This window comes from Vanessa tameamea, chromosome 5 (genome assembly GCF_037043105.1).
Source record: "Vanessa tameamea isolate UH-Manoa-2023 chromosome 5, ilVanTame1 primary haplotype, whole genome shotgun sequence".
Taxonomy (NCBI): domain Eukaryota; kingdom Metazoa; phylum Arthropoda; class Insecta; order Lepidoptera; family Nymphalidae; genus Vanessa; species Vanessa tameamea.
Window position 1 is genome coordinate 10,490,400 of NC_087313.1, and position 25,318 is coordinate 10,515,717.

The 25,318-nt window shown below is 32.1% G+C and overlaps 1 protein-coding gene across 4 annotated transcripts in view; it reads left to right on the forward strand.

The window, feature by feature from the left end:
* Nucleotides 1-25,318, forward strand: part of Hr4 (Hormone receptor 4) — an 84,742-nt gene that overhangs the window by 25,972 nt on the left and 33,452 nt on the right. For 2 of the 4 annotated variants that reach the window (XM_026628772.2, XM_026628771.2), the window contains exon 1: nucleotides 16,429-16,633. The exons of the other annotated variants lie outside the window; for them this stretch is intronic. Coding sequence is in view for 1 of the 2 variants with exons in the window: in XM_026628771.2 (XP_026484556.1) it covers nucleotides 16,579-16,633 (55 nt within the window). In the remaining variant the exon portion in view is untranslated. Of the gene's footprint in view, nucleotides 1-16,428; nucleotides 16,634-25,318 lie in introns of those variants that run through there. 4 annotated transcript variants of the gene reach the window in all.

Consider the following 25,318-nt stretch of genomic DNA (forward strand, 5'->3'; position numbering starts at 1 on the left):
TGACTGCACAATGAGTAACGATACAAAATTCTAGGAAGCGTCTGATAGTTTAACAACAGAATTTGTGAATGCATTGCCTTCAAATGGATTCTAAAAACATTTAACATTTTGCACCTGATGATTTCTTATCAAGTTCCCGGGCATGTTGCAACTGCGATACATCAAGATAACCTAATTCTCTATGGGAAACGTGTGCACGGAACACACTGCTCTAGAATGCGAAGTGACAGAGTTAAGATTTCTAAACGCGCCGAATATATTTAAGGAATATTGTTTGAAAATTTGTAAAACATGCTTCGAAAAATGTAACGGTTATCACTCATGCTCCAATTTAATTTAAAATACGAAATTAACACGAAGGAATGAAATCTTAAGATTGGTAGGTAATTCGGAATTCTACTATCAACCACAATTTCAACTGCCATACAGTTTACAAAAATAGCAAAATTTCATCTCAAATCTTGTTCAAAAATTTCGTCCATCGCGAAAAATCTGTTGCTATATATCAAAACCCAATGAAAAATCTAATTCTTGAAAATACATTTTAAAGAACTGCTTAAAATATTTTTACACTTCAAGAACTGCTTAAAATATCACTGGTACATTAACCTACTTATATAATATTGACGAAAAACAATAGATTTCTTGAAATACATATTTTTTATTTAAATATAAACTTCAATTGATGTAGGTCTAAATAAGCAACAAATTGAGAGTTACAGGACTTTGCTATTGGAGAGCCGAATACGGCTCCTTGTCAGGTTCTAGGGCAAGTTGGTGTCGTTATCAAATACGATATACCCACTTATAACCTAACTGGCAGTCTAGACAATTTTCGTGCTTACTTACTGATTACCTAAATGTTTTGATAAGCAAAGTTCGAACTGATTCAAGTTGTTTTTATTATTCGTTTTATATCATTCTATAAAACTACGTAGTTTATAAATTTGAAACGATTTATATAAATAACTGGACCACTCGTATTAGTCTATTATAATATTTTTACGTACATGTATTTTAATTGTCACTTTAATTTATACAAAAATAATATCAAATGTCCGTCATAAGACTAAAGACATTGGTAGCTAAAACTGCGCTAGCCTTTAGACTATCAAGAATGTTAAACACACATGCAGTAATAATTCTTTTTATTAACACGAGTCCTAGACAACCCTAGACTACGTAATAGAAATAGAAAATTCGCGTATGTGTGCGTAGATTGCACTTGTGTTGTTGTTATGTGTGCAATAAATAGTTTGTATTTCTCTCTCTTTCCTTCTCGACATTTCACTGATAGCTGTGGCCTTGTCTAGTCGCATCTAATGCTGGCGTTAGTCTGTTTACTTTGTGTTTCGAGCAATCGTTTTCAAGTAACTAGCATGATAACTTATTAAGGAATAAAATTTTATATTTTATATCAAATTGTTATTATGAAAAATCCCTTTATATTTTAGCAACTGAATATAATGTTATGTTTTAAGTAGGTCAAAATACTTACTAGTATCTTGTATACGTATATTTCTATGATATACGTTTTTTTATGCAATCCTTTTAATCCACTATTTTTATTATATACTACCTCGTCGATTTTTGTCTAATAAACTAGACAAACAGACTGCAGATCCGAAGGATTTAAATGCCTGTGAGGCATGTGAGGGTTTAGGTTCAGAAACAGTCCCGGCAGTGTTTAAAGATCTTGCACCTGAACTTTCTTAGATCAGAGGAAATAGAAAGTGCACTTATGCTCGTGCAAATACTTTTGCACTAAAATACCTCATGCGCAGATGTATCGACCTTGAGATGCTCGCCATGACTGAAATTCGGTTAGGAGGACGTTATCGTCAGTACTTATTATATATGCTAGGCAGATTAAGAAAATTTACTACAAAAATAAGTAAGTTTTTAATTGTCGTTCTGAAATAAGGCGAAATAACACGTTTTGTTCGTTAGATTTTTTTGGTTTCATTACAATAGTTTTCTAGGTTACGTGTTTCATTTATATTATTTATGTGTGTCAACAGATGTTCAATTATTTTAACAAATATTTTCTTTGTCACGGTTTATTAATTAAATGTGACGACTTAAAATATAGTGCTTAAGCTATTCTTTTTTTCTTGTTTCAGGTGAGTGTCATTTACATCATCTGATAACATGAGTGAAATTAAGGTAACTTTGTATTTATCTCAGTAAAATAACAAAAAATTTCTTCTCAAAGTAATAAATCTTATATTGTTATAATTTTAGTAAAGGTATGTTTAAGTCAAGAAAGTTAAGTTATGGTAAGTTTGTATGTATACAAGATAAGTTTTAAAAAAAGGAACTGTAACAAGAAGTATGGTATAAGTTATGAAAAAAAAATCAGCGATTTTTAGTGAACATCATCCATTAAACTCGTACGAGTGCACTAGCTCAGCGAACGCGCCTTATGTCCCTGTAGCGAGTGTTGACTGAGTCGGAGTGTTGACCGGTATGTAGGTTACGCCGCGCAGTTCCCCGCCCCACGCAACCACCTCTATGATCCGTGCAGTTTTCAACAAGAAAATGTCAAATGCACTCTTCAGTACGATGCATAGAAATAGGTTAATAGGAACGCTGAATGCTTTCCTGCCGTGAGGATGTTTGCTCGGATGCGAGTATGTTGGTACATTTCAGAAAGGATTACACAAGCATTCCATTTTAATATAATTGCGTACTATATTATTGTCTTTATATGGTAAAATATAACACCGGAAAACCCATAATATCTTATGGGTAATTTTATGTATTTTCTTTATTGACTTTACTAGAGTCTTGTAAAACTATAATGTATTTAATATTTTTATACTATAAGAGAGAAGTTAATTCGAAGAATTGGCTTGAACGCCAGCACGGCAATCTGCCACGGCAATTCTATTACTGGACGTGGGCATCCATTATATTTATATCAACCCGTGGTCAGTGGGGCAAGTTCGTTCGCTTCTTTAAACTCGCAATAAAAATCGGACAAGTTCGAGCCGAGACCGTGGCCTGCGTGCAAATTGCCGACGCTTCCTAATTCGGCTGAAACTTTTGCACCAATAGAATTCGACGGCTAAATCCATGTCAATATCAGAGTCTTTCTTACAGTCGAATTCTGTAACAATAGTTTCTTGACGAACTATTTTTACAATTATTACTGTATAATTTTTTAATATTTTATATAATTTTCCTGTATATAGAGTAGGTAAAAAATTCGTCCTTTAAATATTGTTTTGCTGCCTTGTATTGTAGTATCTAATTATCTTGGCGATAGCGTCTTAAACAACGCCGATAACGATGTGACCATAATTTTAGGAGATCGTCAACCGGCCGTGACTTCGTTTATAATATACATTGACATAAAAATTCGAAGGATTTTTGTGATAACGTGACACAAATTTGTGACAAACAATTTCCTACTGACTTATATAACTGGCTACGTACGACTACTTCATATTTACCGCAGAGTATACCTACGTCGTAATTCTATGCATACTTATGTTAGACTGCATTTAAGTGAAAGTGCATTAGCAATAGTCAAGGTTTTAGTACCTACCTGCATTTAACGTTGCCACAGAATGGATGCGTAAACATGAACGCATTTAATTTACTTTTTACAACGATCGTTGTCAATTAGAATAACAATTTGTAGCTCTATAAAATATCAGAAAAAGAAATTTTGGGAGCTAGCCAAATACGGTGGGACGGTCTTTAGTCAAGCAATTTACAAAACGGCGTACAATGATCTCTCCTCATTACTATAAATTACCGCTACGGAGTGAAAACAAAGACTCGCTTTCTAAAGTGTAAGCGAAATGTGGTTCGGCGATGAATCGCGCCCGCGCTGCGCCTGCGGCGGGTATCGTATACCGAGGAAATTAATATATGCGGACGTTACGTCACACGTAATAATGACTACAATATATTCATATGTATCTATTATAATCAGTATATAAAGTACGCAGTCCTACTATTTAATTCTTAGGTTCTCCTCTGTAAAGTCTGTGTTCAAAGCGAACCAGCTTTAAGTTTAATCACAGATGTAAAATGACGATTCACAAGCGTTTGTAATAATCTACTTGAATATTTTTTTTATATTTAAACGAAAAAGTTTTATATACAAAAAATAATATATCACTGCTATGTACCAAATGTATATATGTATACTCGTACATACTTGTGTTTAAACTGATTTAATTTGCTATCTCTATATTAAAAATTAAACAAATCTCGATTGAATGCTGTATGCAGACTTAGACCAGGATAGCTTCTAAGTAATTTACCATATTAGTGCAAACAGCAAATGTGCTTTACTAGTTTTTCCTTTTAATCTATGTATCACGATACTTCAAACACATTCTATGAATTAAGTGCCGGATACTGATACTATGTTCTGTAGTCATACTCCATTTATTTGTGTTTCTATTGTAATTATTTGTAATCAGCGACCCGTCCCGTCTTTGCACGAGTAGAATAAAAAAATGTAAAGTTTTTTAAGCCAAAATGAAAATGAGTTGCCGAAGCCGTTTGTCCCAGTTGCCCGCCCACAGATCATTTTCACCATAATTTGATCAATAGTTTAAGAACACAGATAAGACAAACACACAAAGATTTATTCATTCATGTAGATAAAGAAACAGTTTTGAAAATCAAACCAGAGACATTTTTCAAAATTTAATAAAAGAGTAACTTCATGGCAACCAAAACATAGTCGTCACTACTAGGAACTATTATTAATTAGGTTGTCACTGAAACCTTTCCAAAATAAACGACTTTCTTTGTAACATTACCTCTCTTCTCAACGGTTTGACTGACACGTATATTAGGAAGGCAACCTGAAATTTAAGTCCGTGCAAGTGTAGGTAGATCTTGAACCTTTGTTCTAAGAAGCAATTTTTCTTTGGCACCGTCACGCGTCCGGAGTCTTAAAGACTGTATGGTTTAAACAAAAGCGATATAATACCACAATAATTTACTGTCTTTTACTTTGTAGTGATAGATTATTTGATCAAATATTGAACTTTATTACTCAAAGTTATATCATATAAATAAAAAAATAAGGGAAATGTCAATATAACTTTTATATATGTAATTACAAATGCATTTGTTCTACGTATTAAGAAACAAATGAAAAGGATTATTTAACGCGTTCAATGGAAATTTAAAGAATTCGTTCGATTTTTAAAGATTAAAACTTCAATCAATCATGATATTTTAAGGTAAATAAATGTTTATTGGAATTTAAGAGTTGTATTTCAATTTTTTTTTTATATCAGTAATAATTGTGGAGGTAAAGGTCGAAACTGAACATCACATATCAAAGACTTGCACATGCTTATAACATCGCTGCATCTAACATCGATGTTATCATTAAAGTAATGACTAAAGTGGAAGTCTCCTATGATTTTATTTATTTCTGAACCCGCTGCGCGTTTGCCTTGCGCTCACGTCCGCGGTCGGCGGCCGGCCTAGTTTCGCGCTAGGAATAGGCGCCGCCCCCGCCGCGCGCCCTGCACCAGCCAACTATGAAGTACCACTCGTTAAAGGACTCACACATGGCCACTCAATGTACTGTATACATCACACGTTACATATTAGAACCCTTTGAAATGTCCCCTAAGAGGGTTTAAGGTAAAGAGGATTTCAATACATGGGATATAGAATTATGAGAAAATGTGTATATACTGCAAGGATTATTTATTACTTCGTACTGTAGTTGTACTTATCGTAAAGTTTTTTACGACCGTTGTTAACAAAATTTAATATCTTTAAATTAAAATACATATACATATCTATGACATCTATAAACAATTATATACTCATAAGACCTCTTTATAATAGATTAAAAATAATAGAACAGATGGTTAGCACGCTTGTTTTAATTATAAAAATCTATGCTTTTTGGTTTGCGAGCTATAACTCACTTTTTGGTAAGGTTTGTTATAATCGACATAATTTTATTTTTAATACATATATATAAATAAATAAATAAAATACATTTTTGATAAAATAAGGTATTCGAAAGTATCAAATACAATTTTGTGACTAATTTTACGATCATTCTCTGGTATGCTAGTTAGTGCATGCGACGCAGTCCTTCAAATACATGTACATATGTGTGCGTCCTGTCACTTACCTTTGAATGTGGTTGCGTAGATCTTGTACGTGCACAACCCACACAACCACACGCCTAGATGCAGTTGACTACGCGCTAAAAATATTTGCAATTTCCTTTCCGTTGCATGTAAGCAAATATGTATGTGTGCGTTTTATATAATATAGCAGTGTTAATAATGATGAAGGCAATGTGCCGGCGCATCGTTTTGTTAGATTATTATAAAGTAATGTTAGTTATTTTCTGAATGTCCATGTATATACAATCGACTTAATAAAAGGTTGAAATATTAATCTATTCGTTTTGTGTCATGGCTTCTTGAACCATTTACACAATTTATGTTTTTTTTTTTAAATTAACATATAATAACTTTTGGGTAATTCTCAAAAAGTTTCTATCACACCTTTAAAGGAAAACATTGTAGATAATGATACTATGGCAGGGAATCAAATAGTTGTAATGAGAAAAATCAAAGAGACATTTCAAAATCAAACATTACTCTTTATCGACGTAGAAAGTCAACCAAATCACAAATAAATTCAAGGTACTAAAAAGTAGCGTTGGTTTAATAAATAATTTACGTCATTTTGACATAGATAATAGCAGTGTTTATTTTATGATTAGTTAAGTTTCAAATAAATAGATAATCAATACAGTTTTAGAGACATGGTTGCTGTGATCAAATATCTAATGTTATTTGATATAATTGTATATTGATGTTTGAACTTTCAGTCAAATAGTAATTTCTCTCACACATGTGACTTTTTAAATAATCCTTTATTTTATTTATTAATAGCAACTTGCATTCTTGATTGCTCAATTCTTTCACCATAACAGAAGCTTGTCCAAATTTAAGAGTCATAAATGAACTTATTGCTAAAACAAATTATATCATTTAATTTTTGGACTATTTATTATTTATTTTTTATTCATTCAGTGACATTACTGAATAATGAACAGTAATTAAAATACCTAAAATTGTACAGAGTAATTACAAGGCAACTGAAAATGGTTATGAAATTGAGACGCTTAATAAAATTCTGTGCAATTGTGATGATTTTTGACGATTGCGTTATAAAAATTTACTATTTACATCAGAAATAACATGTTACTATACCAATATCACATATTTCTCAAATTCTGATTCCGCAGTTTAATTTTCCAATTTGGTAATGTTGTGCTCTTCAACTGGCAAAAATATTTGTAGCAATAGAATTTCTTCCCAGATTTTTATAGTAATTATTAATAAGAGGAAATCCGTTTTTCGATGTCATAAAAAAGTAGTATCCTCATCCAGGTGACGACTTCGCAATATCGTTTCACGTGATTAAAGGGAAGAAGTGAATCGAGATTACTGATCCTTGATTTCCACTCTAGGTTCGACTGTTTCACCAGCCGGTTCTTTTTTTTGTATAATCGCAAACCTCTAAAAGGAACGAGGCCATGCCCAGCAGTGGCATATTTACGGGTTACCACTTTAATTTATATACCTCGATGCAAGTAATTAGACATTTTTTAATGTGAAAATATAGATGACAAAAATGAAACAGTTTGACGGTACAAATTCCGAAATGATATCTTAGCAAACAGCTTCTATGAACCATTTACAACGAGGCATAACAGTTTCGCATAATTGCATTAAATATTTTTATACACATACTTCGTCAACAGCGTTGGACATACGAATGATATTGTAAAAGCAAATATTGGAACATTTGAACATAACCAAAACATTAATACAAACATTGCGTAAATAAAAAAATGTATCTATTACAAAAATAAACTTCAGAAGGTTACATGTAAAAAACGGGTCCGTATTCCGTAACCCAGAAACCCTTTAAACAATATTCCATTGGATCAATACGAGTGACCCGAGAAATCATCTATAGGGGTAGATGGTGTAGATAATCCCTTACTCGTGTAACGTGAACTTCGACCTGGGTTTTGGAGGTCATTAACATTTGGGCGGGCGGGAAGCGAACTAGGTCGGTGCGTCAAATGCAGCGTTGCCGTGGCGACGCGCCCCAGACGCTTCCAACTCGGCGGGGTGTTTATTTAACTTCCAGAACTTTCTTTTCATATTGATCGATTTCCTTATTGTTTAATACGGTGTTATGCTATAATTCAAGTGTTATTTTGGAATGCGAAACCTAAATATATCAATGTGCAATACAAAGAATAAAAAGAAAATACATATTTTTGACTCAGTCATTCAGGATTAATTTACTACTAAAACTAAAGGTTGTAATGTTTCATTTAAAATTTATTGATTAAATTATAATATATTAAATATCGTTTAAAAATATTAACCAAATTAGTATATTTCGCCTTTTACAAAATTATTAAGATTTAATTAATCTTTATATATTTATATTGCGACGCACACTTTAAGCGTAGAAGCTAATAAATCTGATTATAATTATTTAAAAAAAACAATAAACAGCTTATTTTTAGAAATGTTCATCTTTTTAAGTTAATATGTTTCACAATTAAAATATCGCTTTAATAAATTAATATAACTTATATGACTGTATTTCGTCGCATTTATCGTGAGTCTGCATTTAAAGCACAAAAATTAGTCACTATAACTCTACATGTGTTGCGTTTCAGTAAAGAATACCTGATTCATACAAAGTAAGTATATTTAGAATAAATAACTGCTAAAAATGGCTTTAGCGAAACTTCATCTCAAATATTTTTTCGGAAAACGGAAATACTGAAATTCTTAAGGGACGCTCTAACAGTTATAAATATAGAATGACTTCACATTAAATTGAACATACAACATAAAGAAACAAATTCAGAATATTATTTGAGACAGTAAGCGTTTAAAAGTTAGCACTTATCGAAACAACTCATCTTTTTATCTCTTTGATAAAGTTTTTAAGCCAATATCTTGTACAGCATGAATAATTGCTAGATTACTGCATTTTAAATATTACTGTTCATATGCTGCCTCACTAATTATGTATAAAATTTTATACGACGCTCACACACACACGCACACCTAAACGCGCGCGCCCCCACACACCTAGAGACACATTTTGTAAGCTAACCTAACAGTAAAGGATATATATATATTTTATGAAAATACGAAAAAAAACTAATCTAAAACAAGATTAGTTTTTTTATCTGCTTCGTATAATTTCCCCAATATGTTATCATATATGGAGTAAAGTATATACTATCTAAGTGAGCTAAAATAAACAACTGCTATAACATACCATGTTTGTATAAATGAATTCATTCACGAAGACGCGCCCTTCTACGTTAAATAATTATCAGCGTATATAAGATGAGTGATGCTCAAGCTTATGAGATGTCTAAATGTGCGTGACGACAAAGAGTAAAGACAGCAAATAAAATACAATAAAGATAATTAGTTAAGTTTATTTCATTAAAAGCACGCCTTCGCGATTGAATATATAACTATTCCTATAAAAGGATCGTTACGCAATTTTATAAGAAACTTTTATTTTTACTGATATATGCACATGTTGAAATTGTTATTTATGGTTATAGTTTAGCTATTGATACATCTGTGTAGCCGTGCGTCACGTTCCCTCTGGATGGCTCCGAAATTAGGTCAAAAGGGGGTCGACCCGTTGTCACTGCCATGCTATATAATACTTATATTCAATTTCACTCCATTATCTCATCCTTAGACAACCCGAACCAAAGTACTGTGTCTCGTTTTCACTTATAAATGACATACCTTATAAAAAGAAATTAAACGCATAATTATTATCTAATAGACTGTTCACATGTTATCAAGTGTAACTATTTTGTGAAAATAATACGCTTGAAGTGCTTTAATGTTAAAAATACTAAAAAAGTTCAAAGCTAACGTTAAATATGATATAATTGATACAATAAATTAAGATACCGGTTAGATCGGCTTCATTCGTCATGATATTTGAAATAATTCGTTAAGTATACATATATACAAAATTCGTAGGGCCCCTGACATTGGTTTCTGACCTCACGCATTTGGCAGTCGCCTTGGCATTGCATCGAGCGGAATATACGAGCCTGTCTGAAGTCAAAATTTTATACAAAGTAATTATGTTGCGTTTACATTCGTTCGACCTTTACCTTCGGTTTTATTGTGTACATTTATTTTTATTTCATTGTTTTTAAGAAAGTTTATTCGAAGTAATTTGTAAGCATCAATAACAATATTTTATCTGGCATCAGCACTTCAGTGAAGTCATGTTTTTCGCTAAAGAATCCGAAATTCGTTCAGCGATTGTAGAATATAAATTTTCCTGGCAGACGGGTATTCATTCAATGCATTTGGTGTACGAAGTAAATAAGTGATATATTTACTGAACTCTTTCTGCTTACCTAATAGATACAATTTGCTAAATACTTGTAACTGTTTTAGAAAATGACACAACCTTACATGACAATTATGAATCTATTTCACAACCTTTTCTATTGAGATACATATCCTTTACTCATTAATAAAATAGTTAAAAGATCAAAGAACTTGCGTGATACACGAAAACGTTTTAACGAATGAAAAAGGTAAAGTCTGTGCCATACTTGCGTGGTCAGCGAAATAACCACATTTGCGAGACTTCGTAGTCAATTGTTATCCGGTGTAGTTTTATTTTTACAATGATTTTGCGTCACTTGATCAGAATTGTATATCGAACACACGTGTGACCAAATGACGTATATGACGTTCAAGTTTAATTATCAAATAAACAAAGATAATTAGTATCGGTAGTTTATTCGGTAACTAAATGTTTTAAGGTTCAAAATCTCCTGTTCTTTTTTAAATCTGCAATCTTTGATTAAGGTGCATTAGTACTACAATTTAAATTCCATTTCATGTCATCGTTACCAAATTAGATTTCTATCATATGATGATGATACAAAACATACAGCGCTAACTTACAGAGCCAATGTCTATGGACGGTGGTACCACTTACCATCAGGTAACCAATTTTACCGTAACCATTTTTTTTTCTTTATATCCTATAGTAAGACAACCCTTAAAATACGTGATTTATTTTATTATTAAATTAAAAAAATTCGGAACCAAATATATTTATTTCAGTACATAGATATCTTTAATCCGCAAGATTGCATCGAATTGCAACGTAAGCGTCATTAATAGATAAAAAATTAGCAATTCAAAATGGCAAAATGCAGCGCTATGACGCCTGCGCGGTGGCCCACTTCTGGTCCGAGGTCACGGGTTCGTTCCCCGGGTTGTATTGATCGCTGGGGCCGGAAATGGGACTCCAGTGCAGCGAACGGGGATGTTCATAGATATTTTTAGGAAAATATGTATTTTTAGTTTACGTCAATATTGAATAGTTGGATAATAAGGTTACTAAAGGTTTTCTGGAGAAAAGAAAAATAAATTAATCTATATTTGTTTTGTTCAATTTCTTTAAGATACAATTGTATCCTTAATACGAATGAATATTATAACGAAAATAAAAATCAAACTCTAAATGTAAATTAGACGATCTCTTGGCAAAGACTTATAGTTTTAGCTTTTTTAACGTCAATGATGGTTTAACCCACGATCGTGACAAATACGTGTGAGACATTCTACCGTTTTTTGCGTATCCAGAATAAAACAAATATGGTATAGAATATATTTAGATAGATTTAAAATTGAGATACTACTGAGTCTCAATAGAATTTACAAACCGATTACCGAACCAGTTGTAACTTTAAACTTAATTTAATATTTTTTAAATGAGGATTTCAAATTAAAGCCATATAATTAGGAGCTAAATAAAATAATCTGATCTATAATTTTGGTTTTTTAAATTTGTTTCATTATTATTTTTTTTTTGTTGAAGATGACGATTATATAATAGCTATCGTAATAAAAACTACTTAAAGCGACATTTGCTACAGTTCGTGAGTCCAAAATAAACGTCGTAAGTTTTCAAAACTAATCCTTATACCAGCTTTCGCAATGAAACCGAATAGGCTGCAATATATTCTGCATACTCGTTTACAAAACTAACCATATTTAATTATATATTCATTTAAATAAATGCAACACTTTATGTGTTTGTAAGTTTGACATTAAACCACTCACCAAAGACTGGTTTGATTCGATTTTACCTAAGATTTAATAAAATTTGGTGTAGAAGTTGAGTATTTCGTGAAATAAGTGTAAGATTATTTTTTATTTTTCCCTTCAAAGATAATATTTTATTTACTTTACGCCTAGCGAATTGAGTGAGTAATTGCTAGTTATATATAATTCGTAGATTATTATTAAATGAGAACATCCCCTGAGAACATCGTAACTAAATTGCTAAGAAAACTCTATCAGAACACGATTAACGCATCGGGATTTTGTTATTCCAATAATAAAATCGGGCACTCTTTTATAGTCGTAAGAAATATATGTAATAAAACAATTAGTACTTTAACTTCTAAATGAACGAATATTATTTTAAAGCGAGACTAATTGCAATAATCTAGTTACACTTGACATTGACACAAAATAATTGTATACTAGAAGGAAAATGAGTTGAACTGGTGGACCAAGGTTTAGACACATTATCGTCATGATAACGTCCTAGCAACTCGACTATTACTGATTTTGTTTTAATTAATTTCATAAATGTATGTACGAATTTGAATACTGGTTGTAATATTTGTATAATATTTAATTTGGTTGATTGTAGGACATGGTGTAAGAATAAACGTTATGATTGAATCTTTGTTTTTTCCTTAAACAAAAGTGATCAATATTTTGTGTATCACAAATATGTCGAGTAATCATATTTATCTATTTATGAGATAACTACGACAATATGTCATTCTTATATTGTTGTGTTAAAATAAATATATTTAACAATCATTATAATTAGAAAAAAATAAAAAGATTTAAAAAAAAAACATTATTTTCATCTTAAAACAAATTGCAAGTTCGAAAACCCTATATACGTTTCAAATAAATATGTATTTTTTCAGTTTTGTATTATACTAAAATTATATTTCATGTTATAAAGAAAGGCAATATTATATAATATATAACTTGCCTTTGCTTAAATATTAATATTTAAAGATAAAAAAAAGTAAAACCGATACGTTTGTTAATTAATAATCTGTATTGAAAATGTAAAAATAAAATTGTAATTAATATTTTCTAATCCTCTTTTAGTATCTGATATCCAAATAATTGAATACAATCAGTCAGACAAACACTCTGTGCGTTATCATTAGGGTTGTTATCGGTACATTATAAGTAGGCCTCAGAGGTGGGTCAATGACGGTCGTTCACCGCTGCAGCCCGCACGTGCTGACCTAGCATCCTCTCCCTCTCACCCCTCGCGTACAACCCCCTTCACCACAAGGAATACCTCCGATCGTTATTAATCTATAGAAGCCCTTAGTAGCTATCTATATAGCATTAATATCTAAAAGTAAGACGTTCTAGAGAATTTAATGCAGATATTTTTCGATGGATTAGTTAAACGTGAGATATTATATTTAAAGTAAATATATACATACATTTGTTTATACTATATTAATTGATGTTAGTTCATGATATTTGTTATAACGAAATTATCGTAAAATAGTCTATTAGTATATTTACTGACAATATTATATCCATTGTCGTATTAAAATGTATCAGTGACAAAATTAAATTTACATTGAAAAAGTAAGGTTAAATTATGTAATTAATATTGAATATAATTTAATTTTAAATAAAAAAATTAAATAATAAAATATTTAAGTTTATTGTTGTATAAAATGTAAATATTAACGATAGAAACTAAACGTCAACATCTCAAAATTTATCTACATTTCCATTGTCTTAAGTTTATCGTTATTTCAAAATGTATTATGTTATCATTAATGGCCAATCAACAGCATTTTGTTTTTATATTATTATTAGAGATCTGTATTTATCAATCGTCTAGTAGTGAGCGTTTCAATGCCATATTCCCGGACCGCTATATTTATCGGCGCCGCAGGTAGTTGGGTCAATGACGTACAATCACCCATGCAGCCTGTGCTCCCTGAAACTAGGGCGCGAACACCCTATGTAATATCGCTATGTACAAATCTCCTTATATTTATTTTATCCTTAACTCGCTAATTTTAATATTTATAAAATAATTTGCGTAGGTTTTTAGAAACTTCTTGATGTTATATAAAATTGTTTTGTGATTATTTTTATATAAAAATATTAATATAATGAATACGTAATTCAATAGTATTTGGCATTCGTGACGTACAAAGGCCACTAGTTTTAGTAATGAAATCGATATTTACATCAAATAACCGGTCAAGTACAAGTCAAATTTGTGCTCCAAAATAGGTGTTTTATTACAACTTGTATTTCAAACGAGTGAGCCAGCAATCTATTTCGGGTTAAATTCAAATTCACGTTGTGGTATAAAGATGTTATATAAACCTTCAAAGACTAGAAAGTCAGAAAAGAGTAGAGTTTGAAGTGTACTATATTCAGTCGGTTCGAGTAATGTTTTCGTGAAATTGACAAGAGACTCTTATTTCAACGCTATGTCTTGATTAACGAACATACGTTAAATGAAATAAAGCCCCATTTTAACAAAGCTTATTGCATGTAATCATACTATGTTTACGAGTATATGAAGCACTGTAACTATTGATGCGAAATTGTACATTACGTAAGTACATACATATGTGCAACATTCTAGTTGCATCGACTAAGTACAGAGTACGCCTAAGTACCAAAGTACTGAAGCCTTCGCCCATGTACTCGTAAAAGTAGATAGAATGTCTAAGTCAGCCAGGCCAGTAGAAGCCAAGGCTAGGTTGTGCAATCGCGTCATTGCATTATAAACTCTATCCCGACGACATAAAGTGAAATAGAGAACGACGAGGCTTCAATGACGTTCGTTGACTCGAGCGCTCGATGCCGGCGCATTGCTGTTTTCCTTCTCCGTTTTCATGCATTGATATTAGAAACTGTTGACTTTGTTTACTTCATAATATCACACTTGTTTACGAGATGTGATAGTAGAGGTTGTTTATGTAATGTGTTTTCAAAGAAATAATAATTTGATACGAGAGACCATTGTCATTTGTTTGTACCCAGGAGCCACATCTAACAATTTTTGATATTATTATTTTATTATCTTTATAAATAATAATTATGTTAAATCTTAAATATAAATAAGAAGTTACAGTAACTTCACAATAACTTTAATAAATACTGGACTTCACACGGTGGGCTTAAGCTGCAGGTTTATATCACTCGTCGTCTCTGTAAAGCCAATTTCATATGAGCTCGGTCACTTGCGATGATTCTTGTTATAAGCGTTTATAACTCGTGAACTAAGAGGTCCACATCGAATGGTTAGTTTAGACGTGAGGCGGTGTAGCTCGTGACCCAATTTCGCAGCTGCTGGTTTCAGCAGCGACGCGGGACGCCGCGGGGTGCAGCGGTGCGCGGGCGGCGGGCGGCCGCGTGTCAATGCCGTACGTTGACTCCAAGCAGCGGCATCGACGCGGCCTCCGCCTTACATAACCACCGACAATGAGCACTCCGCGAATGCGTGTGATGTACCCAGCCCCATTCGATTCAACGCCTTGTTCGAATGTCAAATTCAATTTCACAGTTAAATTATCAAGTTTATTTTGGGGTGCGATCGAATATTCGATCCATATAAAAAAAACAGTACAGCTATTAGGCAATTTAAAGAACGCGCAAGGTGTTTTGTTAGTTATCTCTGCACAATCTAGATGTTTTTAAATTAAAGATCTTATCATATAAACGTATCTCATGTTTATATTTTTCCATTAAATAAAAGGCAATTAGACTGTAATAGTGTTAATATAAGTGTCACAATTTATATACTATTGTGTCAGGTCGTGTACGATTATGACATTACGTTTTATATGCAGTATGTACGAGCACTAGTGCATAGTTAGGACCTAGGCTAACAAAGAGCTTAATAAACCTTCGTGTGTTGATCAATAAACTACACGTGCAATATAAAAACGTTAGCTTTCACGACTGACTGAGTCAACAGTTATTAAAACATCATTAGTCGAGTTAAAACAAAAACCTTATACTAATTTAAATATGATATAAATGAATAGTTTGTAAAAAAAATAAAATTTGTACTGTTTATATTAAGATAATTATAACATCATTAACGCTAGGGTGTAACAGCCGTAACTAAGGGCGGGCGGTGGAAGTCCGAAAGTGAAAGATGTGCGGGTACAAGAAGTGCGGGGGCGAGGAAGGTTGCGAGTGAACGACGCCGCGCGGCGCCGCTAGCGAACGGAGTGCAGCGCGCCGCAGCCTCACGCAAACAAAACTTTAGTTACTAACCTACTTCCGTGCGGGCGCCAACCGCGAGCGCGACTGTTGCACGTTCGCTCGCTTCTTACCGCCTAGTACTTACCGACACAATAACGTATGACTCTCAGTGATGGACTTTTATATGAGAAATCTCATTGGGGCGATCGTCTTATTTTGAATGGACTGTATAAATCTGAGCGGACAACGGGGCCATATGAGCAAAATGTTTTACGGTGAGATGATGTGTACAACTTGTACCGCTTTTGTTATTCTGTATTTACGTCGGCATGCACTTGTCTCGTTGTCTTCTACCCTATAATGTTAATACCTCATATGAAGCGTCACGCACACATCCACAAACAAATGTTTTTTTTTCTTTTTAAGTTATTTGATTACAAAATCTATATAATATGTAATTAAATTCAATGAAAGGAACTTTTATTGTTTTAATACTTGAATTAAGCTTTAATTTTACCATAGTACTGTATTTTATTTTATAAAATATTTTAAATATTACGCGATTAATAAATATTTTCATCAAGTATGTATGTCTCTATCAATAGATAGATTGTTAATAAACAATAATGGTAATTTTCATACATATAAAGAGATAAGAAGTTAATATTATATTAAAAAACCTTCTTTTAAAGCTTAATTTATAAAAAGGCGGCCATATTGAAAATATGATCTTGTGGCGCCATCTAATAGCGGTATATTGCATAAACAATTATTTTAATACCAATTGACATAACCGATAAATACTTATAAAATACGAGAATAACTTTAACAATAAAAACGTTATTGTAAAATAAACGACGTCTATATTATATTTTTGTTAATTGCTTTTCGTAGTGCCAGAAAATATGATCTTAATGATTAATTATCAATAATTAATACATAAATCAAAAGCAAAAGCCACAAACCTACCTAATTAAAGAACATATGCACAAGCTATAAAACATTTAGAGTGTATACGACTAATTTGAAGTATATATGTTCATTGTCATTGTTATGATAGTATAACTCGAATGAGTGAAATTTCATCGAGTTAGGAAGACGTGGTAGCCATGTAACGCGCGCGTGTGTGCGTGCGTATATTTTATTATTCTGATTGATGTGTTAATGTTTGCGTTGATTTTTTGACTAAAACGCGCACACGGGTTCGTCGTGTATGCGGAAAGTAGGTCGGTTCAGTGACCCATATGTTTATCTAGCGATTGTAGCAACGGCCCGCGTCCGTAACGCCTTATGTTATCATATCGTTCGCATTTTAGTTTAGGTTATCTGTCGGGCAACCTGTCTCCTGCACTATTCTTATAGATAAACGCAATGTAAATAACATATTTTGTGCCGAAATGTTTCTAATCAAACAAAGACTTTCTTTTATAATTATGTTATCAGTATACTTAAATAAACGGTCAAATATATTATATTTTTAACAAAGAATATAATATTTTTAGAACTCTAGTTAAAGAAAAACAAGTATAACAAATATATATACGATAAACATTTTGTTTACATAAATCGTTAAAAAAACCTGTAACTGGTTAAATATATTTTCAACAAAAAAAAAAAAAGAAGAAAAGTCAACCTTTAAATAAAGATATTTTAAAAATATCATATTCCGCATCCGCAGTGCGTGTTGGTGCTTCGCAGTTTCGTGATTCAAACTCTCATTTGCCATTTAAAAAAGAACTTTCTCTTAAATCGTACATTTAGGTCAGCATCACTGCTCTCACGGATAAGATCCCGCTGACAGCGTGCGATATAAATGATACAGATTGACACGTTCAAAACAATTTTCGTACAATACAAGTTTTAGGTATTATAGCCATTATAAATGTCAAAACTTTCTATTGTTACTACATATATGGTCTCGGATTATGTGGATATTAATATAATGTTAACTCTGTAAAACACATATTCATTTGGATTATGTCTATTTAAAAATAGTGGTTTAATAAATAATATTCTTTATCATTCTATTTGGTTGCTTGTTATGCATCATCATCTTTATATCTAGTCATATCCATGTAATCCTCACATAATTATTAACACCACCTGCCCATTCTACATTAGGCTTTACACTTGACATACAACCATCCCCTTCAACGTAACAAATTCATTGCAATATTAAATTCAACCCTAAATATTATTTATCTCTACCGTGATAATAGGTTTTCTTTCAGCTTTTCGGACACAGGAGCTACTGTCAATCAACTAACGTAACCCTTCGTGTGAATTCACACATTCATAACAACCTCTTTAAATATTCATTTTCAAAATACCAGTTAAAAAAGAAAGCTCAAAAAATATTCATCGGTATTTTGTTCGGTTAAACCGGTTTCTTTGCTTGATAAAATTTTAAATCCTGGAGACGAATTTTACCATTTAATTGTAAGTAATTGATATATCATGAATAAAAAAGTATCTGCTTAGTTTTTTTGCCGGTAATTTTTAGTAGTATCTATATAAAGTTGTATATAACTACTGTAACTCTGAAAATGTTGATACCGAGAATAGTTACATTAAGATTTTGCAGCTAAAGTATTTTATTTAAACGTTTTTTTATTAAATTTTTGACTAAACAATATGAGAAACTAAAAAAAGGTACCAATTTTTCCGAACCCTCCAAGGCGTATAAGCTACTGAAGCGCTTATTGTATTTGGTTCTATATTTTGGTAAGAGTCGTTTACCCATAATATTCTTATTATGTAAACGTTTTTCTATTCAGTAATCGGTGCGGTTTACGCTCAAGGACAGTGAAAGTTAGAGAAAGGATATGCAAATCAGGCTGACGTCGCGCTTTACACCGCTCTGCATCGAACAAATTGTATTGTTAAACAACATCTAATTGTAAGTTCCTTTGTAATTAATTTAAAACGTTGATTTTTAAATTTATTTCATATACATTTATATTTTTAACATCAATTTACTATACACGAAACGTATACTATCCTACCATTCGATCGGAAACGTCAGTTTTCACTAAAACCATAGTACATATGTACCATTGGCTCCATCATTGTCGGTTCAGAAACCGGACTGTTCCGGTATAAAGTCGGGACGGCATATTTATAAAGTAAATAAATGTAGCATTTTTGTATATATATTTGTTGCTTTATCGATAAAAAAAAAACTCCTTAAGGATGTTTATGCAATAAGTTGTGTATATTTCGTTTGTTTATATTTATGATTCATATTGATAAGGTTTCGTTTTAATTTTTTTTTATTTTACATCTAATCGTGGGTCAGAGTTATTAGTGGATTTAATCGTTACCTTCAAACGCTCAAAGTATTTAAGCCCTTCATTTTTGTTAGCGCCGTCCGTACTTTACCTTTACGAAGGTGAACACACACAAACAAATATATAGTTTTACTATCTCAGTCGCGAGTTTAGCCATTGCAATTAGAGTGAGCGGGACAGCTAAGATTAGATGTAGTTATTAGTTAACACGCAATAACCATAAGGTCACTTGGACAAAACGTAGATGCGTCAACGAACGCTCGCAAGGTGACGCATTGTCACTAGGAATTTATTATTGTAATAGTATTGATGCTAGATGCGTAATAGCGTTGCACGTTGAAAAATTCATTTTATTCATAAACGTAACCGATACATATATGTAACGGGTTTCTAGCGCTTATTTATTCAAATTCGCACAGATAATACAAGTGAAATTCCACTCGTGATATGTTTAATGGAGTTACACACTATCAGAAAATATTACGAAAATACTTTTTTGTTTTTCTTCTCAACTATTAGTAAAACATCTAGATTTTTTTTTTATTTTGTATAAAAAATATTACATAAAACCTGCGCGACACTCGACCCACGATATTCAGAAAAAAACAATCACTACTAGGTTTTTTATTTGCTAGTGCAAACAATAAAAAACTTTTAATTTTTGTTAATTTTAATCATAAAATATATTGATTCTTTTTATCTTCCTGAAAACTTAGGCTACTTATTAAAATCTTGTTAGTGAAAGAGAATTATCTCTACGCGGAAGAAATTATTAGAAACAGCGATGTAGAGTCGACTCTTAATCGAAGTGAAGCTACAGTTTGACGACCTGTTGTCGATTTCAGTAGTGTTAATTATAATTAAATAAATTTTTACATTAATAAAAAGAAAACCATAGAACGCACAAGTATTTATAAACAACACTATTTTATAACTTGAGCGACTATCTACTAGTCTCTATGTTCGGAGAATTTAGACACCAATATTAAGGATATACAAGGCGCTACATTGAACGTTTGCTGTTAATATGATCAGCAGCCTGAAATAGAGTATAAACAATGTTCACACTCTCGCGAATTGGCGTGATTGCATAACACACACGGGATGAGAACCCGCCCCAGTTTAGAGTCACAATGTGTTATGTTCATATACAAACGCACTAACGCACAATCGACCGTTACGCTTAATAAACTCGCCACCATAGATAGAATATGTACATCACATTTGTAGTATAAATACTAGGAAGTATATTCGTTAGAATTAAATATATTCTTAAGATTCTTTAACGAATGTTGTTCTCGTTAACGAATCTGCTCTTCTGTCAAGTATAAACGAAAATCCGAAACAATTGATCGAAATGAATGTTAAACGTATATTTATATTAAACATATACAAACAAGTACAATATGATTGTGACATCAATTTGTAAACTTAACAAAGTTGTTTTTTAATACAAAGCAATGGTGTACCGTATAAAAAAAATAGTATTTAGGTAAACGCTAAAGAAAAGTGTTTTTTTATAAGCAAATTATATACATAACATCTTAAGCTTACTGTATACATTCAACACATGCCTAAATATAGTTTGGTTACCAGCAACTGAGCGGGAGGCAGACTGAAATTAGGGTCAATGATGATATAGTCGTAAAATCGTCATCTAACACCGCACTGAGTCATTCAAACCTCTACGCTGTCATTCAAATACAACCGCTTGGCCATTTCAAGTATATTTTGTTTTGTTTCATGAACAGAAATAAAGGTTAAAGCTGTGTAAATCGCAATTTTTATTCTGTGGCGATAATAGATAACTGCGCTGCTTCGCTATCGAGGTGTGCAAAAATACATAATGGTAGACCAAATAATGAATGCCTGTACGACATTTTCAAATTTGCAATTCTTTTAAAATATGAGAAACTTTGTTATTTTTTTTTTGTTAGGCTAAATTTAAAATACTATGATGGTTTCACACGCTGAGATAATTGAAAATGTATAAATAGAAACTGAAATAACTTTTAAACTTCCCAAACGTATGTACGCTGTATATTGTTCGGACTTCAATCAACTTCCGTATTAAGCCATTAAAATCTTTTATGAAAAATTAGTAACGCGAATTCAGCAAGCTGCCAGTGTTACACTTGGCCGGGACCCTTCAAGCCGTTGCCTTCGATCAATCTTTTTTTTTTAAATGAGAGATGATGTGCGTCTACATACACTTATATCCTTAATATCTTCTATGTTTTTTATTTTTATTTTTTTTTATGTTAGAGGTGGCAAACGAGCAGGAGGCTCACCTGATGGAAAGTGACTACCACCGCCCATGGACATCTGGAACACCGGGGGGCTTGCAGGTGCGTTGCCGGCCTTTCAGGAAAGAGTACGCTCTTTTCTTGAAGGTTCCCAAGTCGTATCGGTTCGGAAAAACCGCCGGCGAAAGCTGGTTCCACAGAGTGGTTGTCCATTCTATGTGATTGCGATTCTTTAATTTTGGCGATTGTGGCTAATATTCAATCGGGACTTGATTGAACTTTAATATATTTTGTCATTAAAATGTGGTCATTATTTATTATACTGTAAAAAAGTTATAGTAACATTGGTTATAAACCGTTGCTTAATTGTTTTCATAACACTAATACACATCACAAGTCGCAGTACTTATTTTTCAATAGTACTTAATGATATTTTTGTAAGCTTTAAAATTACACGTTTGTTGTATGTGGTCTGGCCTCAACGAAGGTTTTCCTCGAATTAGTGATTGACAGGAGAGGTTAATTTAAAATCGATATGGATCTATTCAAATCGGATATTTGATTTTATTATTTGTTATTTTTTTACCAAAACGACGATATTTTACTTTCCGTGGACATATTATAACGATTTATTGATGAGTTTTTAGTTCAAGCTTGGTTTATCGAAAAAAAAATTAACCAATCTTCAGAGAGACCAAAACAGAATCCATTGTTACCAATTACTTTAAATATTTAATGAAGTACCTTTTTTATTGCATTAAGGATGAATTTTGTCATTGTATTATAACTAGCATTCGTTTTTAGCTATAATCGTGTTCGTAAGGGCGATGGATTTCCCACGCAGGCAGCGGCCTTGCTTCTGAACCTTTATGACAATGCAACGCAAGTCACGGACAATAATCTATTACTTGCGTTTTCCTCTCGTTTACAAGGATCTGGTTAATTAGTTGTTATATCGTGTTATTAAATTATACAAATATAAACTATATCTATACTGTATATTATTTAATAAACAACATTAATCTGTGTGTTTAATTACGTTTTTTCTTGGGATGCGGAATTCGTAAACGCATTTTTAACTATTTTAGATATCCATACAATAAATGGTGTATATATATCTATATAAAAAAGGTGTAGTTTTATTAATATTGTTTTAGAATTTTTTGCGTGAAAGAGAATGTTCTAGAAATTATTTACTTCCCTTGCTAACAAATAACAATAACAAAATATGTCCCACGTTTAATCATTTCATTGATTAAATATATCGTGTACAAATAGAACCTTGACAGTTTAATAGTTAATTTATTAATTGAGATAACGCTAGTGTTTTATTACCTTTTAATTAATTAGATAACGGATTTTCGAATAGAGAACGTTTATGTATTTTATGTAACTAACAGAGTCATGTACTATATCCTATAGTCAATTAAGCTAGTAACAGGATAGTATTATTATATACTCTCGTTCGACGAGCTCGCTCCTTATGATAGGAGCCAAAGTCTTCCCATTAAATTTCAAGAGTTACTAAAAAAATAACGTAAGCGAAACCGGATTTTATAATGATATAATTGTGACTTACGTTTAATTTGGTAGTAAGTTGCAATTAAACGACTTATGTTCAATAATTGCAAATAAATGCCCTAGAATTTTAAACAAAACAATATATCAATCAGTCTATTTGAACTGTCAGAAAAACCTAATGGATATAAACATGCAATAAAAAAACGCAAACGTAAACTAACTCGTAAAAAAAAAGGAATTATATTAACTTCTAAAACTAGATCAGCTATTTTAATTGTATTAACTACTTTTCACCGAAAATAACTCGCGCTTGACTCACAAATAAACCTACATTCTTTTGAATTTAGAACTTGAGCCATACGAAAAAACGATAACAAGGTAAACGCATAAAATTCGCAACTATAAATTTCGTACAAGTATAAAGGTGAACGATCTTGAAGAGGAATCCTCCTCAAAAGCCAAGATAATCTTATGGAAAGTGAAATGCAAATACATATATCTTATAAATAGATTCTGACCTTTCGCTCGATGGATGCGTCAGCCAAACTTACGTGATGTAACCGTGCACACATATAAACATTATAACATACCTATTGCATCGATGTGTGCAGTGTGAATCCCATATAAGATCCACAGTCAATAGCAATCGAAAGAGAAAGTGGTTGGTCTATGGCTCTTGACTGCTTAAAGCACTCGTGCTTTGACAGTGGATAACATATTGGAAATTCTTCAGATTAGTTTTCAAAAATACAATTTCCTTTAATTGACTTTCAATATTAATAAGAAAAAACTCTATCGTAGCTTATAATTACCATACTTTTAACTATTAAAAGCTAATGATATGAATTAATAAAATTATTATAACCAACTACATAAATATATTCTTTTATGATAGTAATCAGTAAATTTAACAAACTTCATGAAATAGACCTTCACTATTTGTAAGTCGTCTTCCCCACGTCATGTTTCGTAACCGTGCTAATCGTATACATAACATTGAAACAAGCCGCTGATCGCCACGTTCCCCTTTTTGTGAGAATGCTTAACAATTAACCTGATGATTTAAAGAACAAATAAATCATCCGTTGAAAAGGATTTAGGTAATTAACACGCTAATACTAACTATGCTACGGTCCTGTAGCACGTGTCGTTAGCGATCGCTGAACAGACCGGTACTCTCACTTTCAACGAAACGTCTAACGATTTAATGTAATACATTTTATTCATATTCCACAACATGTTTGTTTACAATTATTAATGAGATACATATTAAGTAAAGCGCTTCATCCGTGAAAAGTTCCAGTGGAATTACACACGGTACCGTAAGTAAAGTTACGTTGTACGCTGGATACCGTTGCGCCCGCGCAGTCGCCCGTCTCGCTTGCACCGTTAGCGTTCGCTGCCTAGACCGGCAATTACTTTCGCTTTCCATTCAAAGCTTTTTATCTTCGCCTTCGTTACACGTTTACTGTACTTTTCTTTCAATGCCACTTTCTTTACTGATTCATTGTTCACTTTTTAATATCATTTATTTTGCTTTCTTAATTCCGTCTTTTCATTAATTTCTTAATTTAAATTATTATTAATTAACTTATTGATTTTCTTGCAAAATTTCCGCACTAATATTAAATGGTGTTCATCTAATATTCATAAACATTTGAATTACAATAAGATATTTTCGTGAATGCCAAGCGCCAGGTCATATTGATTACATTGTAGGTATATATTACACATGAAACAAAAAAATTAACAAGCGTGAAGCAAGAAGTCAAAACTTAAAACCTTGACCACGACGCCTGACATTATAAGCGCGTGCGCCTTTCACGGCTGTCAGGTGGACGTTTTATAACTAACTTTCCATTTTCTTTAAGTGATTTTGACTAAAATAAAATTTATACTTTAC